At 41.0% G+C, this 15,954-nt stretch overlaps 1 protein-coding gene across 4 annotated transcripts in view; it reads right to left on the minus strand.

The window, feature by feature from the left end:
* Nucleotides 1-15,954, minus strand: part of LOC115197227 (La ribonucleoprotein 1, translational regulator) — a 111,210-nt gene that overhangs the window by 55,434 nt on the left and 39,822 nt on the right. For all 4 annotated transcript variants that reach the window (XM_029758560.1, XM_029758562.1, XM_029758559.1 and 1 more), the window contains exons 4-5: nt 15,745-15,919; nt 8,757-8,891 (exon numbers count right to left, since the gene is read on the minus strand). In XM_029758560.1, coding sequence (XP_029614420.1) covers nt 8,757-8,891; nt 15,745-15,919 — 310 coding nt within the window. The remainder of the gene's footprint in view (nt 1-8,756; nt 8,892-15,744; nt 15,920-15,954) is intronic.

Consider the following 15,954-nt stretch of genomic DNA (forward strand, 5'->3'; position numbering starts at 1 on the left):
CAAGTCAGTTTGTCAAATTTCTGACCTGCTAGAGCTGACCCAGTCAAATGTTAGTGCTGTTATTGTGAAGTGGTAACATCTAGGAGCAACAACGGCTCAGCAGCAAAGTGGTAGGCCACACAAACTCACAGAACGGGACTCCCGAGAGCTGAAGCACGTAAAAATCTTCTGTCCTCGGTTGCAACACTCACTGCAGAGTTCCAAACTGCCTCTGGAAGCAACGTCAGCACAATAACTGTTCGTCAGAAGCTTCATGAAATGGGTTTCCATGGCTGAGCAGCCGCACACAAACCTAAGATCATCATGCACAATGCCAAGTGTCGGCTGGAGTGGTGTAAAGCTCGCCACCATTGGACTCTGGATAAGTGGAAATTAGTTCTCTGGAGTGGTGAATCACGCTTCACCATCTGGGAATCTGGGAAAGCTACCTGCCTAAATGCATAGTGCCAACTGTAAAGTTTGGTAAAGAAGAAATAATGGTATGTGGCTGTTTTTTATAGTTCGGGCTAGGCCCCTTAGAAAACTTAACACTATATAATACAATTACATACGAGACAATTCTGTGCTTCCAAATTTGTGGCAACAGTTTGAGGAAGGCCCTTTCCTGTTTCAGTATGACAATGTCCCCGTGCACAAGGCGAGGTCCATACAGAAATAGTTTGTTGAGATAGGTGTGGAAGAACTTGACTGGCCTGCACAGAGCCCTGACCTCAACCCCATCGAACATCTTTAGGATGAATTGGAACGCCGACTGCGAGCCAGGCCTAATCAACCAACATAAGTGCCCGACCTCACGCACGCTCGTGGCTGAATGGAAGCATGTCCCCGCAGCAATGTTCCAACATCTAGTGGAAAGCCTTCCCAGAAGAGTGTTATAGCAGAAAAGGGGGGACAAACTCCATATTAACGCCCATTATTTTGGGATAAGATGTTTGACGAGAAGGTGTCCACATATTTTTGGTAATGTAGTGTACATATTAAAACACACTCAAATAAGCAAATTAGTTGAGGTACCCATTTATAAAGCCTAAGTCCATGTATTGATAACATGGACCAGTTTGGGCTTTTACTTTTACGGTATTTCAATGTTTGATTTGTTAACTACACATGGTTGATGATATTACTACTTTATCTAGCCTGTCCTGCGTTGCATATAATCGCTTAGGTACATGTTGCTCCAACCATAAACATCAATGCCTTTCTTAAAATCAATACACAGAAGTATATATTTTTAAACCTGCATATTTAGCTAAAAGAAATCCAGGTTAGCAGGCAATATTAACCAGGTGAAATTGTGTCATTTTGCGTTCATTGCACGCAGTCAGGGTATATGCAACAGTTTGGGCCGCCTGGCTCGTTGCGAACTAATTTGCCAGAATTTTACGTAATTATGACATAACATTGAAGGCTGTTCAATGTAACAGGAATATTTAGACTGAGGGATGCCACCGGTTAGACAAAATACGGAATGGTTCCGTATTGCATTGACAGGAAAAACGTTTTGTTTCCGAGATTATAGTTTCCGGATTCGACCATATTAATGACCTAAGGCTTGTATTTCTGTGTGTTATTATGTTATAATTAAGTCTATGATTTGATATAGCAGTCTGACTGAGCGGTGGTAGGCAGCAGCAGCATGCTCGTAAGCATTCATTCAAACAGCACTTTTGTGCATTTTGCCAGCAGCCCTTCGCAATGCATTTCACTGTTTATGACTTCAAGCCTATCAACTCCCAAGATGAGGCTGGTGTAACCGATGTAAAATGGCTAGCTAGTTAGCCGGGTGCGCGTTAATAGCGTTTCAAACGTCACTCGCTCTGAGACTTGGAGTAGTTGTTTCCCTTCCTCTACATGGGTAACGCTGCTTCGAGGGTGGCTGTTGTCAATGTGTTCCTGGTTCGAGCCCAGGTAGGAGCGAGGAGAGGGACGGAAGCTATACTGTTACACTGGCAATACTAAAGTGCCTATAAGAACATCCAATAGTCAAAGGTATATGAAATACAAATCGTATAGAGAGAAATAGTCCTATAATTCCTATAACTACAACCTAAAACTTCTTACCTGGGAATATTGAAGACTCATGTTAAAAGGAACCACCAGCTTTCATATGTTCTCATGTTCTGAGCAAGGAACTTAAACGTTAGCTTTTTTACATGGCACATATTGCACTTTTACTTTCATTAGTTTCATTATTTATTTGAGGCTAAATTGATAGTATTTATGTATTATATTAAGTTAAAATAAGTGTTCATTCAGTATTGTTGTAATTATCATTATTACAAAAAAATTAAAAATAATAATTGGCCGATTAATCGGCATCGGCTTTTTTGGTCCTCCAATAATCGGTACCGGCGTTGAAAAATCATAAAATCGGTCGACCTCTACCAGCTAGCTAAATGTACTTCGTCAGAGCGAACGGAGCTACTGTGCCTTCAGAAAATATTCACACCCCTTGACTTTTTCCATATTTTGTTGTGTTACAGCCTGAACTTAAATGCATTAAATTGAGATGTTGTCATCACTGGCCTACACACAATACCCCATAATGGCAAAGTATAAATATATTAAGAATTTTTTACAAATTAATTAAAAATGAAAAGCTGAAATGTCTTGAGTCAATAAGTATTCAACACCTTTGTTATGGCAAGCCAAAATAAGTTCAGGAATAAATACTTTCCTAACAAGTCACATAATAAGTTGCATGGACTCATTGTGTGCAATAGTGTTTAACATGATTTGTTAATGACTACCTCATCTCTGTACACCACACAGCAGTGAATTTCAAACACAGATTCAACCACAAAGACCAGGGAGGTTTTCCAATGCCTCGCCAAGAAGGGCATCTATTGGTAGATGGGTAAAACAAGACAAAGCAGACATTGAATATCCCTTTGAGCATGGTGAAGTTATTAATTACACTTTGATGGTTTATAAATACATCCAGTCACTACAAAGACACAGGCATCCTAACTCAGTCGCCAGAGAAGAAGGAAACCACTCAGGGATTTCAACGTGAGGCCAATAGTGACTTTAAAACAGTTAGTTTAATGGCTGTGATAAGAGAATGGATGGATCAACAACTTTGATGTTACGCCACAATACTAACCTGATTGATATAGTGAAAAGGAAGCCTGTACGTAACAAAAACATGCATTTTGTTTGCAACAAGGCACTAAAGTAATGTTTGGGGCAAATCCAACCCATTACTGTGTTCCACTCACCACATTTTAAACATAGTGGCGGCTGCATAATGTTGTGGATATGCTTGTAATCATTAAGGAGTTTTTCAGGATGCTAAAAAAAAAAAAACAGAATGGAGCTTAGCACAGGCAAAATCCTAGAGGAAAACCTGGTTCAGTCTGCTTTCCACCAGACACTGGGAGATTAATTCACCTTTCAGCAGGACAGTAACCTAAAACACAAGGCCAAATCTACACTGGAGTTGCTTACCAAGAAGACAGTGAATGTTTCTGAGTGGCCGAGTTACAGTTTTGACATAAATCTGTTTGAAAATCTATGGCAAGATCTGAAAATGGTTGTCGAGCAATGATCACCAACCAATTTGACAGAGCTTGAAGAATTTTGAAAAGAATGGACAAATATTGTACAATCCAGGTGTGGAAAGCTCTTAGAGACTTACCCAGAACACCTCACAGCTGTAATCACTACTAAAGGGGATTCTAACATGTATTGACTCAGGGTGTGAATACTTATATAAATATGCTATAAAAAGTCACTAAAATACAAAAATTCCCAAAACATGTTATCCCTTTGTTATTATGGGGTATTGTGTGTAGATGGACGAGGAAAAAAAAGCAATTTAATCCATTTTGAATTCAGGCTGTAACACAACAATATGTGGAATAAGTCAAGGAGTACGACTACTTTCTGAAGGCACTGTAGATAATACAGCCCAATACCAGTGCAGAGGGATATACTATAAAGCAGGATCAATGCCAGCTAACCAGCTCACTTCCCTAAATATTGCATAACTTCGTTTTTTTGAAAGATAAGCTTGAAAACGGGAATGATCTAGCTCACTCAACACCCCAAATCACATTTCTAAATGTAGCATTCTAAAGAAGCAGAAAATGTGGTTATTTCTGGTTGTTTATCAAAGTTAGCTGGCTAACTCATTGATCCCGTTTTATAGTATACACCTCTGGTGTAGGCTAGATCAGCATGTTTGTGCAACGGTATATTCTAAAATCAGAGAGGAATAGGATGAATATTTGAGCTACATCGACGCTACAATAAAATAACATTTCATGTAACATCTAATTAGGGTCCACTGGGAAAACACTGACCAACACTTTGGGTCCTAAACTGTCACAATAACCCCTCCATGGCTTTTTCATGTCAAACAACATTGTATTCAAAGTGCCCACTATATTCCATCTTTTGGTTGAACAAAACAGAATAGACTAAGACACATTTATAAAAAAAAAAAAAAAGGTTGATGTATGTGTTGCCACCACCACCTAGGGTCATGCACTACAATTACTTATAAAGCACATTTAGAATGTTAATTATTTAAAAACATCTCATTATATGACATAACGTTCATGTACAGGTAACTGCCAAAATAAAGGATACACATGAGTAAATGAGGGATACAAAGTATATTGAAAGCAGGTGCTTCCACACAAGTGGGGTTCAAGTTAATTAAGTATTGTCCAGTTGCCCATTATTTAGGCTACCATGGCTAGAAGAGAACTCAGCAACTTTAAACGAGGGGTCTCAAAGGAGCATAGGGGGTTTAAAGTGTGTGTGTGTGTGTGTGTGTGTGTGTGTGTGTGTGTGTGGGGCAGGGTGTATCTGTTGGTCGATAAAAAAATGAAGGAAAAAAACGATAAAATTGTTGCCGATCCAAATTGTCCGGGAGGGGGAAAAAATCCATTGCAAAATAATGCTTTTTATTGATAGAATTAATTGATAGAAATACCAGTCAATGTGCTCCAACTTCAAATGCAAATATACTTCACAGGCTAACAAATCCTCAAGATGCTTCGAAATTAGTGTCGGGTGTGTGCGTTTCTATTTTACTCATGCAAAAGACATGGGATAAGGGACTTCAGCTAAGTGTACCGACTGGGCAAAATTAGCAAAGATAGTGTTGATTATCCCAATTTCCAGTGTGCCCGCCAAAAGGGGCTTCTTTCTACAAAACAGAGCAAAGACCGTGCCTTCTTGATGACAAAGTAACGAGACTGACACGCATCGCAAGCTGCTCCAAGGAGTTGGACAGTTTTGACTTCCAATCAACAGCAGCTCACTTCGAGCAGGCTAAGGTGTGTTGCAAACACAAGTAAATTAAAGGTAAATGATGTGTTAGTCAGGCCTGGTCCTAGCGGTTCTTCTGCCACCCTAAGCAAGATCAACATATGCCGCCTGTGTCATGTATAGTATAAAGATTTGGAATGGATTGATAAACTAGAGTAGCCTATCATGCGCAATTGGTGCATTTCAGTTGAGCTTATTCAAACGAAACATCGTTGCCAACTATTCACATTGGCGAGTTAATGTTGTCATCACTAGTCAGCCAACTGTCTATAACTGGAAACAGTTGTATCAATAAGCCATGTATATCACAACCGACACGAGTCATGATTGGAAACAGGTGTTATCAATAAGCCATGTATATCACAACCGACACGAGTCATGAGCCTACGAAAGGTCAAATGACATTAACATCATCCAGTAGAACTGTAAAAAGATTGAGATATCATTTCAGCTTTGAAAACAAGTGCTTTCATAAATGCATGGCGTGGGACTCTTCACAGGAGCATTGGAAAATAAGCTTCCTCTCAACGAACCAGCCACAACTAATTGAGTTTATTTACATATTGAACTTGATTTTAAAATTGATGTTGCACACTTTCTTAATTTTGTGGGCCCCAAGAGTGGCCTCTTTCCACTCATATGGTGCTGAATCGCAGCGGGAATGGGGAGTGGGGGCAGGCCGGCCCTGGTGTTCGTAGACAGCCTTGTTCTGTTACTTATTAGGCCAAATTAAAATGTTCATGCCTAGGCTAAATGAAATTAGAGAGCCCTAGATTAAATTTGAAAACAGCTGTGTTTGGTTATTTATTAATTTAAATGTTAATACAAATAGCCTATAGGACAGGTCATCCGCAAATTATATTATATTTAGACGGTGTGTTTTATTACTGCTATTGGGTTCTGAGAATATGAAATGTACTTTTTCATGTCACTGAGGGAGTGCTTAGGTTTAGAGGGTCTACTTCAGAAGTTAATGGCTATCTGTAGGGGGAAAGTATATGGCGGGGGCAATTAAGGTTGGAATGTACTGAGTGTAGGGGAAAGCGATCACGTGGCAGGCATCGATAAGCGGGGAGAGGTATGGATTAGTGATGGGGGGGGGGGTCGAGATCAGGTCAGGTCACGTTAAGGGAGAAATAAGAGTTTACGGCGCGCGTATCACTTAGTGTCCTGCCTAGCAGTAAAGACAAACTCAGCAAAAAAAGAAACGTCCTCTCACTGTCAACTGCATTTATTTTCAGAAAACTTAATATGTGTAAATATTTGTATGAACATAAGATTCAACAACTAACAAACTGAACAGGTTCCACGGACACGTGACTAACAGAAATGGAATAATGTATCCCTGTACGGGGGGGGGGGGTCAAAATCAAAAGTAACAGTCAGTATCTGGTGTGGCCAAAAGCTGCATTAAGTATTGCAGTGCATCTCCTCCTCATGGACTACACCAGATTTGCCAGTGCTTGCTGTGAGATTTCGCCCTACTCTTCCACCAAGGCACCTGCAAGTTCCCGGACATTTCTGGGGGGAATGGCCCAAGCCCTCACCCTCCGATCCAACAGGTCCCAGACGTGCTCAATTGGTCTGAGATCCGGTCTCTTTGCTGGCCATGGCAGAACACTGACAATCCTGTCCTGCAGGAAATCACACGCAGAACGAGCAGTATGGCTGGTGGCATTGTGCTGCTGGAGGGTCATGTCAGGATGAGCCTGCAGGAAGGGCAGCACATGAGGATGTCTTCCCTGTAACGCACAATGTTGAGATTGCCAGCAATGACAACAAGCTCAGTCCGATGATGCTGTGACACATCGCCCCAGACCATGACGGACCCTCCACCTCCAAATCAATCCCGCTCCAGAGTACAGGCCTCAGTGTAACGCTCATTCCTTCAACGATAAACTCGAATCTGACCTTCACCCCTGGTGAGACAAAACCGCTACTCGTCAGTGAAGAGCACTTTTTGCCAACCCTGTCTGGTCCAGCGACGGTGGGTTTGTGCCCATAGGCGACGTTGTTGCCGGTGATGCCTGGTGAGGACCTGCCTTACAACAGGCCTACAGTCCAGCCTATTGCGGACAGTGTCAGCACTGATGGAGGGATTGTGCATTCCTGGTGTATCTCGGACAGTTGTTGTTGCCATCCTGAACCTGTCCCGCAGGTGTGATGTTCGGATGTACCGATCCTGTGCAGGTGTTGTTAGACGTGGTCTGCCACTGCGAGGACGATCAGCTGTCCGTCCAGTCTCCCTGTAGCATTGTCTTAGGCGTCTCACAGTACGCACATTGCAATGTATTGCCCTGGCCACATCTGCAGTCCTCATGCCTCTTTGCAGCATGCCTAAGGCACATTCACACAGATGAGCAGGGACCCTGGTCTTCTTTCTTTTGGTGTTTTTCAGAGTCAGTAGAAAAACCTCTTTAGTGTCCTAAGTTTTCATAACTGTGACCTTAATTGCCCACCGTCTAAGCTTTTAGTGTCTTTACGACCGTTCCACAGGTGCATGTTCATCAATTGTTTATGGTTCATTGAACAAGCATGGGAAACGGTGTTTAAAACCTTTATAATGAAGATCTGTGAAGTTATTTGGATTTTTACGAATTATCGTTGAAAGACAGAGTCCTGAAAAGGGACGTTTCTTTTTTTGCTGAGTTTACAATGTTTGTACAGATGAGTAGGAGGAGACTCAGCCTAGGAGGAGCGGTTAAATATCAGTGCTTGTGTGATAATGTTTTTGTCTAATGCAGCTGTATTGATCCTCTGGGAAGAATAAACTTGGTTAAGCTTTCATAATGTCCGTAGAGTTTTTACTCTGACCATTAGAACCTAACACTGCGTAGGCGATTTGTTCTTCTAGGACAAATGTTTTTAATGATATTCATTAATGATTTATTCCAGGGACGAAGACCACGGGCAATGTTTAACTTTTCAATAAAACCTGTTATGTTGGTATAGGAAACATTCTACTTTATTTTATTACAACTTTATTACTTTTCTGTTAAGATTAATTCAAATAATCTAAAATGTGATTCTGAGCACCGTGGGTGGAATCCCTAATGTGTTACGGGAAATTAAAATCTTTCCGGTGCAACATTTTTCTAACAGAAACCCTGGTGTGTGTGTCATTCACCAGATCTCAGCCAAATTGAACACTTAAGGGAGATTCTGGAGCGGTACCTGAGACGGCGTTTTCCACCACCATCAACAAAAACCCATTTATAGAATTTCTCATGGAAAAATGGCATCGCATCCCTCCAATATAGTTAGAGAAACTTGTAGAATCTATGCCAAAGCGCATTGAAGCTGTTCGGGCGGCTTGTGGTGGCCAACACCCTAGTAAGACACTATGTTGGTGTTTCCTTTATTTTGGCAGCTACCTGTAAATCCCCTATGGGATTTACAGGTCAAAAGTAGTGCACTATATAGGGCATAGGCTGACATAAGAGGTCAGGTTGACGATGAGAGATGTCACTCACCTCTGAGGTCGTTCTTCCTGTTGGGGGGCATCCTGGGCACCTCGTTCTGACGGGTGTTGTTCCTTGAGGCTGAGCGCTCTCTGGGCCCCTCAGACTTCACCTCGATCATAAGCGGCACCCACTTATGCTTGTTTCCTACAAACACACATACAAAAACACCACTGTTAGGGAGGCGCCTGCCTGTCACAATGTAGTTATTTTGTTGTGGTGTTTCTTTGTTGTCCAAGAGTCCCTGTCTGCAGTGCAATGCAGGCAGGCTGGCAGGGATAGTATGAAACTAGTTGTGTGTAAGGGGAATGGACAGAGCAGCACTGAACAAGCTGCACTGTAACTTATCGTGCTACACCAATTAAGTTTAAAAGGTTTCACGGCTGGGATTGTGAAAGGGAATTCTAATCCTATTGAGAGGTGAGAAAAAACATCCAAAGGAATACCTCACGTTTTACTTGGTTGATATATAAACCCACCCCAAAAAGCTATTCAGCCTAATATGTAGTTCCCCATGCTGGCCAGCAGGCTGTGTCAGTGGTCTGTTAGTGGAGTGTGTGCATAGGTTTAAGTTGTATTTTCAAGTATTTTTACTAAAGTCGTTTTTTGGGATATCTGCACGTTACTATATTTCTGACTACTTTTACTTCACTGCATTCCTAAAGAAAATTACGTACTTTTTACTCCATACATTTTACCTGACACCCAAAAGTATTCGTCACATTTTGAATGCTTAGCAGAGAGAGCGAGACAGCGAGAGAGAGCGAGAGAGCAAGAGAGAAATAGCGAAAGAGAGTGGAAGAGAGCCAGAAAGTGATCGAGAATGCGAGATGGCAAGAGCAAGAGAAAGAAAGCGAGAGCGAAACAGAGCGAGCAAGAAAGTGAGATAGCAGGCACAAAAGAAAGCGAGAGAAAGATCGTGAGTGAAAAAAAGAGTGCGAGAGCGAGCGAAACAGAGCGAGAAAAAGCGAGAAAAAAAAGAGAGAAAGCGAGAGAAGAGAGCCGAGGGAAAAAGAGCGAAAGAGAGCCAGAAAGAGTGACAGAAAGGGAGTGAAAGAGAGATTGAGTGCGAGAGAGAGAAAAGGGAGAAAGAAAGAGGCTGAAAGAAAGCGCGACAGAAAAAAAGAGAGCGAGAGAGCAAGAGAAGGAGAGCAAGAGAAGGAGAGCAAGAGAAAGAGCGAGCTGGAAAAAGGCATGGGAAGTCTCATTCTCAAGGTCAAAAAACACTTGCTGGGAGGCTGGTGGAATTTCAATCCATTATTGCTGCCAACACATCTCCCTGCCTGCATGGCCTCCTACTCATTCTCTCGCTGTGCATTGAAGTTTCAAAGGAGTGTGGGTTAGGCTCAGTGTAGTAGTCACTACTAGGGCTGTGGCGGTCACAAAACTGCCGGTGATTGTCAGGCAAATAACTGTCGGTCTCACGGTAATTGACCGTTAATTGACAAACACATAGCATCTCCTGGCTCCCAAACATAGCCTACAAGCCACTGATGCAGACCTTTGGAACATCTACATTTAACCTGTTATGGATAGGGGGCAGCATTTTCACGGCTGGATAAAAAAACGTACCCGATTTAATCTGATTATTACCCCTGCCCAGAAACTAGAATATGCATATAATTATTAGCTTTGGATAGAAAACACTCCAAAGTTTCTAAAAATGTTTGAATGGTGTCTGTGAGTATAACAGAACTCATTTGGCAGGCCAAAACATGAGAAGATTCTGTTCAGGAAGTACCCTGTCTGACCATTTCTTCCCCTTGTTGATTCTCTCTATCCATTACAAAGGATCTCTGCTGTTACGTGACACTTCCTACGGCTTCCATGGGCACTCAGAGCCCGGGAAAATGCTGAATGACGTAATTCAAAGCCCTGGCTGAAACACACGAGCGCTTTTGCTAAGTGGTCTATCAGCAGACAAAAGGCTTAGGCGCGTGCCCTAGTCAACCCGTGATGTATTTTCTTTCGGCTGTTTACCTAATTGCAGATTCCCGGTCGGAATATTATCGCTTTTTTACGAGAAAAATGGCATAAAAATTGATTTTAAACAGCGGTTGACATGCTTCGAAGTACGGTAATGAAATATTTAGAAATCTTTTGTCACGAAATGCGCCATGCGCACGACCCTTATTTACCATTGGGATAGTGTCTAGAACGCACGAACAAAACGTTGCTGATGGAACATAACTATGGATTATTTTGGACCAAACCTATATTTGTTATTGAAGTAGAAGTCCTGGGAGTGCATTCTGACGAAGAACATCAAAGGTAATCAAACTTTTCTAATAGAATATCTGATTTTGGTGAGTGCTAAACTTGCTGGGCGTCTAAATAGCTAGCCCTGTGATGCCGGGCTATCTACTGAGAATATTGTAAAATGTGCTTTCACCGAAAAGCTATTTTAAAATCGGACATATCGAGTGCATAGAGGAGTTCTGTATATTTAATTCTTAAAATAATTATGTTTTTTGTGAACGTTTATCGTGAGTAATTTAGTAAATTCACCGGAGGTTTGCGGGGGGTATGCTAGTTCTGAACGTCACATGCTAATGTAAAAAAGCTGTTTTTTGATATAAATATGAACTTGATTGAACAAAACATGCATGCATTGTATAACAATGTCCTAGTGTTGTCATCTGATGAAGATCATCAAAGGTTAGTGCTGCATTTAGCTGTCTTCTGGGTTTTTGTGACATTATATGCTAGCTTGAAAAATGGGTGTCTGATTATTTCTGGCTGGGTACTCTGCTGACATAATCTAATGTTTTGCTTTCGCTGTAAAGCCTTTTTGAAATCGGATAGTGTGGTTAGATTAACGAGAGTCTTGTCTTTAAAATGCTGTAAAATAGTCATATGTTTGAAAAATTGAAGTTTTCGGATATTAGAGGAATTTGTATTTCGCGCCACGCCCATCATTGGATATTGGAGCAGGTGTTCTGCTAGCGGAAGATCTAGATGTAAGAGGTTAAAAAAGTCTAATAAATCCATGTAATATAGCCTACACCTTCACAATAAATCTATCATTTATTTTTAGACAGGTCTAAAGAAACATGATATGAAGAAAATGTGGTCTATTTCAGCAGAATAGCATACTCTGTTTTCCTTATGTTAGGTCCTGATCTGGCTATGCCATATGACTGTGGGCTACACTAGTTAATTTAGCAGACAAGATTTGCTTAGAATTCTGTGGCATTATTTGATATTATTTTACAGTATGAAGAATACAATTGAACAAAGCTGAATAAAATAGATTTTATCCAAATGATTTGATTGAGTGCGCACATAAGGGTATTCTATGTAAAGAAATAGGTACTCCTATATGCTTACATTTAGAGTTAATGTAACATTAGTTGTTCTACAAACGTTGGGCTATATGTTTTGATTTGTAATACATTGTAATGTGACTAATGATGATTTTAATAAAGTTGCTTGAAAAGCATGAGTCCTGCTTTGTTTTTTGTGCAGGCTGTACACACTTCATCAGTCTCTCATTCACAAATGAACAAGCACTTGATAATGCCAAGAATTTCCCGGTGGCATCCCCTTTGTGTTGCCGTAATGCACCCTAAAAGAATCCATGATTTTGCGGCCAGTGGCAGTTGTTCCCTTCATCCCGAGTGCTCCGAATCACCTTTCACGCACATGGCTCTCCATCACGTGATCGGGTTTTTCCTCACAGGCTACCGTTGAAGACAGACACAACTGCATGCGTCCTTATCCAATTCCGAGGGGTATATTGGAGATATTGGAAGAACTGTCCACATTTACTTTTCGTCAGCCAACAAGATGAGTAGGCCTAACGAACAGCAAATGCATTAGCCTATGTCAATATGCTATCCCCCAATGTACAAAAGTTGACCTATTCTATGCGAGAAATAATATTTCAAACAGGCTGGGACAGTTGTGGGATGCAACTGATCCCAAATTAATACAACATAAAAAAAAAAATGTTTTACACAATGAGGCTGATACAACAGATCAAAACATTTAGCTTAAAATAAACTATTAGGCGATTTCTTCACATTATAAGCGCAGCGACGCGCACACAGCAGTAGGCTATAAGCATGAATGTTCCATTAAGGGGAAGACACCATTATCAAAAGCGACCACAAATGCATGTAGTGTGTGTGTGTGTGTGTGTGTGTGTGTGTGTGTCTGTCTGTGGGAAACAAGCATAAGTGGGTGCCACTGATGATCGAGGTGAAGTCTGAGGGGCCCAGAGAGCGCTCAGCCTCAAGGAACCTGTGTTTACACAAGTTTGCTGAAAATAAACGCAGTTGACAGTGAGAGGACGTTTCTTTTTTTGCTGAGTTTAGTTGTGATACAAACCTTATTAAAACATATAGGCTAGGCTACATGCAGTGTGGGACTGTTCTTCACCTTACGCTGAGCATCATTCACAAGTGATAATATATAAATCACAAGTGATAGGCTAATATTGTCACATCAGACTGTTCTTGATTTAATCTTGTCTTCACATATACTTGTATGTGTGAAATTATCATGCACCGGTCTCGATACAGGGTCAAAAATACATAATCTATGCACTTAAATAGCAAATGGAGGACGCTTTTCCTGTGATCCTTTTCATGCCAGCCAGGTAGGCTATACTCCTGTTGTAAAGAGTAGCAATATGCTTAATATCAGGAAATTGAGAATTAAATATAGTAGGCCTAGCCTATAGAAAGCTGATGGGATCCTCCTATTTTTAATAGAAGCTATCACTCTGTTTTCTTATGCAATTGCAGAAAAATGCAACATTAGCTGATGGGCTCTCATGAAGTGTTTGATTAGATTATCGATTACATTTGCATTGATGTCAGAGTGATTAAAGGGACAATAGAGTGCTGAGTAGCAGGCAGTTAGCAAGTTTGGTAGGCTACTAATGACCATCAGCAGCATCAGAGCTTGGAGAAGCCTAATTACCATGACTAAACGATCACATGGAATATGACTGCCTTCATGACTTGTGACTGCCGGTGTGGCGGTAATACGGTCACCGAAACAGCCCTAGTCACTACAAAGCTAGACTGGGTCCTGCCCTACACAAAAAAAAATAGGAGGATAAATTATTCATTTTCCTCAAGTGAGAAAGTATCTTCCCACATTGTTAAGGCCTATAACATGTGTACATTAGGGTAAAATTAAACGTGGACAGCTACTCCAAAAACAGTTAAACTGTTAATATAATGATTGTAAAAAGTAGGCTATTTGCTATAGTTTCTTGTGTTTCCACACAAACATTTATTCTGTGAAAATCCCTAAGGTCGGAAGACCTGCTGCACACAGCCCATGCGGCCTTCCTTTTCTCTTAGCCCTGTATAAACTTAAAGTGGAACTCCACCACGTTGTAGCCTCATATTCACTACCTCCAGCACCATACCAGCATCTATATATGTGACCAACCGGCTTGATCTTATGTAACAAAATTTGAGATTATGTTTTTTACATTGGATAAAGATAGACTCCTAACTAGAAAATACTTGTAACTACTACAGTTGAGGAACAATGGGAAAGTAATTCTGCTTTGAAAGTTGATAAACTTCTAACCCCACTTTCGAGAAAATGGCACCCTCTTGGGCCATGAGCTAAACACTGAGCACGGTCGTGTAAAAAACAAAGATTAAGGCTGAAGTCTGGTTTATATTACATCTATCAACATCTCTGTATACAGTTGTTGAACATTATTACAGGGAAATAAACTCAGAGCGAGAGAAAGAGAAAATTTAGAAGTTAATGCAAGCTAATTACAGAAAATAGCTTATGCGTGTGAGTGTGACAAAATAAAAGCAGGGCATTTTAGAACTTGGACACTGTCTTGATGGCCTAACGTTATATCCTAATTTGACTTTGGTACAGGTCATGTTCTTCACGTTACTGTCTCTGGTAAACACACACTATATCAAATAAAATCTACGTTTATTTGTCACATGCACAGGATACAGAAGGTGTAAACGGTACAGTGAAATGGTTACTTGCATAGTGGAGTCTTGTTTAGACATGTAGCTAGCTAGCTAGCTAAACAAATGACCCATAATCCCAACTCATAACATTACTACCCTGCATGAATCTACAGGTAGCTAAATGCTAACCAACTAAGTTCAATGTTAGTTAGCTAACATTAGGCTATAACTAGCAATGCAAATGGTTCTGAGATACAAATAATATAACTACACATATCATATACGTAATGTTAGCTAGCGAGGCAGCCAATATTACCTAGCTAGTTAACAGTACGCTTTAACTTGCAATGAAAACAACTTCCTGATAAAATTAGATATGTATAATATCTGAAAATGTAGCTCGCTAGACTCTCTTATCCATATACATGGATGAACACTTCTCCCTCTGTCACAGATACCATGGTTGCCCTTAGTTTGAAGATGTAATCCGGAAACAGGTGTTTTACAATAGCCTTCTGTGATCTCTTTTCGACTCCCTCAGCATTCACAATCAAATGCCTGAATTTTCTCCATCTCCTTAGCCACCATACTCTGCTTCCACTGGGCATTCCAATGATTTCAATACTCTGTCCTCCAGAAAGTGGAGAGCCATCTTCCAAAAAAATCTGCATTAGAAAGGATTACCTACACATACAATGCAGCTCATTATAGACAGAAGGGTGCTACATGGCAGACCAATCCAAAATCATCTCTCGGCATTTCCAGGCCATCCATTATCTACATGGCTAACGGGAAGGTTCCTCACTTTTTCTGTGGCTAAACCAACTACGCTCGTAATTTAACCATTTTATTCGTATTTACAGATGGCATACAAGTTTGTTATTAAGGCACATGAAACTTCACGTTCCAGAAGGCCTTGGGCAAAAAACGCATTTTGAAAAAAAATGTGTTTACGTTTAATTGGCTCTCCTGTGAAGTAGTGACATTGGACATAGTTTCCTGAAACGAGTCACTTGTAGAAAAGTGACGTTTTTTCACACGTTCTGTCATTAAAAAGATAAAAAGAAAAGGTCAATCCAAGTAAAGGAACGCACCTTTCTTCTTCTGTCCGTTCTTCTGAGAGTCCTCGTCGCTGTTCTTCTGAGAGTCCTCGTCGCCGTTCTTCTCCTCTCCAGAGTCGTCCGACTTCACATTCTGGTTCTCCTTGCTCTCCTCGTTGGTGTCACGCATCTCCTTCAACTCTTTCTTCACCACAGGCTTCTTGGGGGCCTGGAGGGGGGGGGGGGGGGGGTAGGTTAGTTAAC

Source organism: Salmo trutta, chromosome 7 (assembly GCF_901001165.1).
Source record: "Salmo trutta chromosome 7, fSalTru1.1, whole genome shotgun sequence".
In the NCBI taxonomy this organism is placed as follows: Eukaryota; Metazoa; Chordata; class Actinopteri; order Salmoniformes; family Salmonidae; genus Salmo; species Salmo trutta.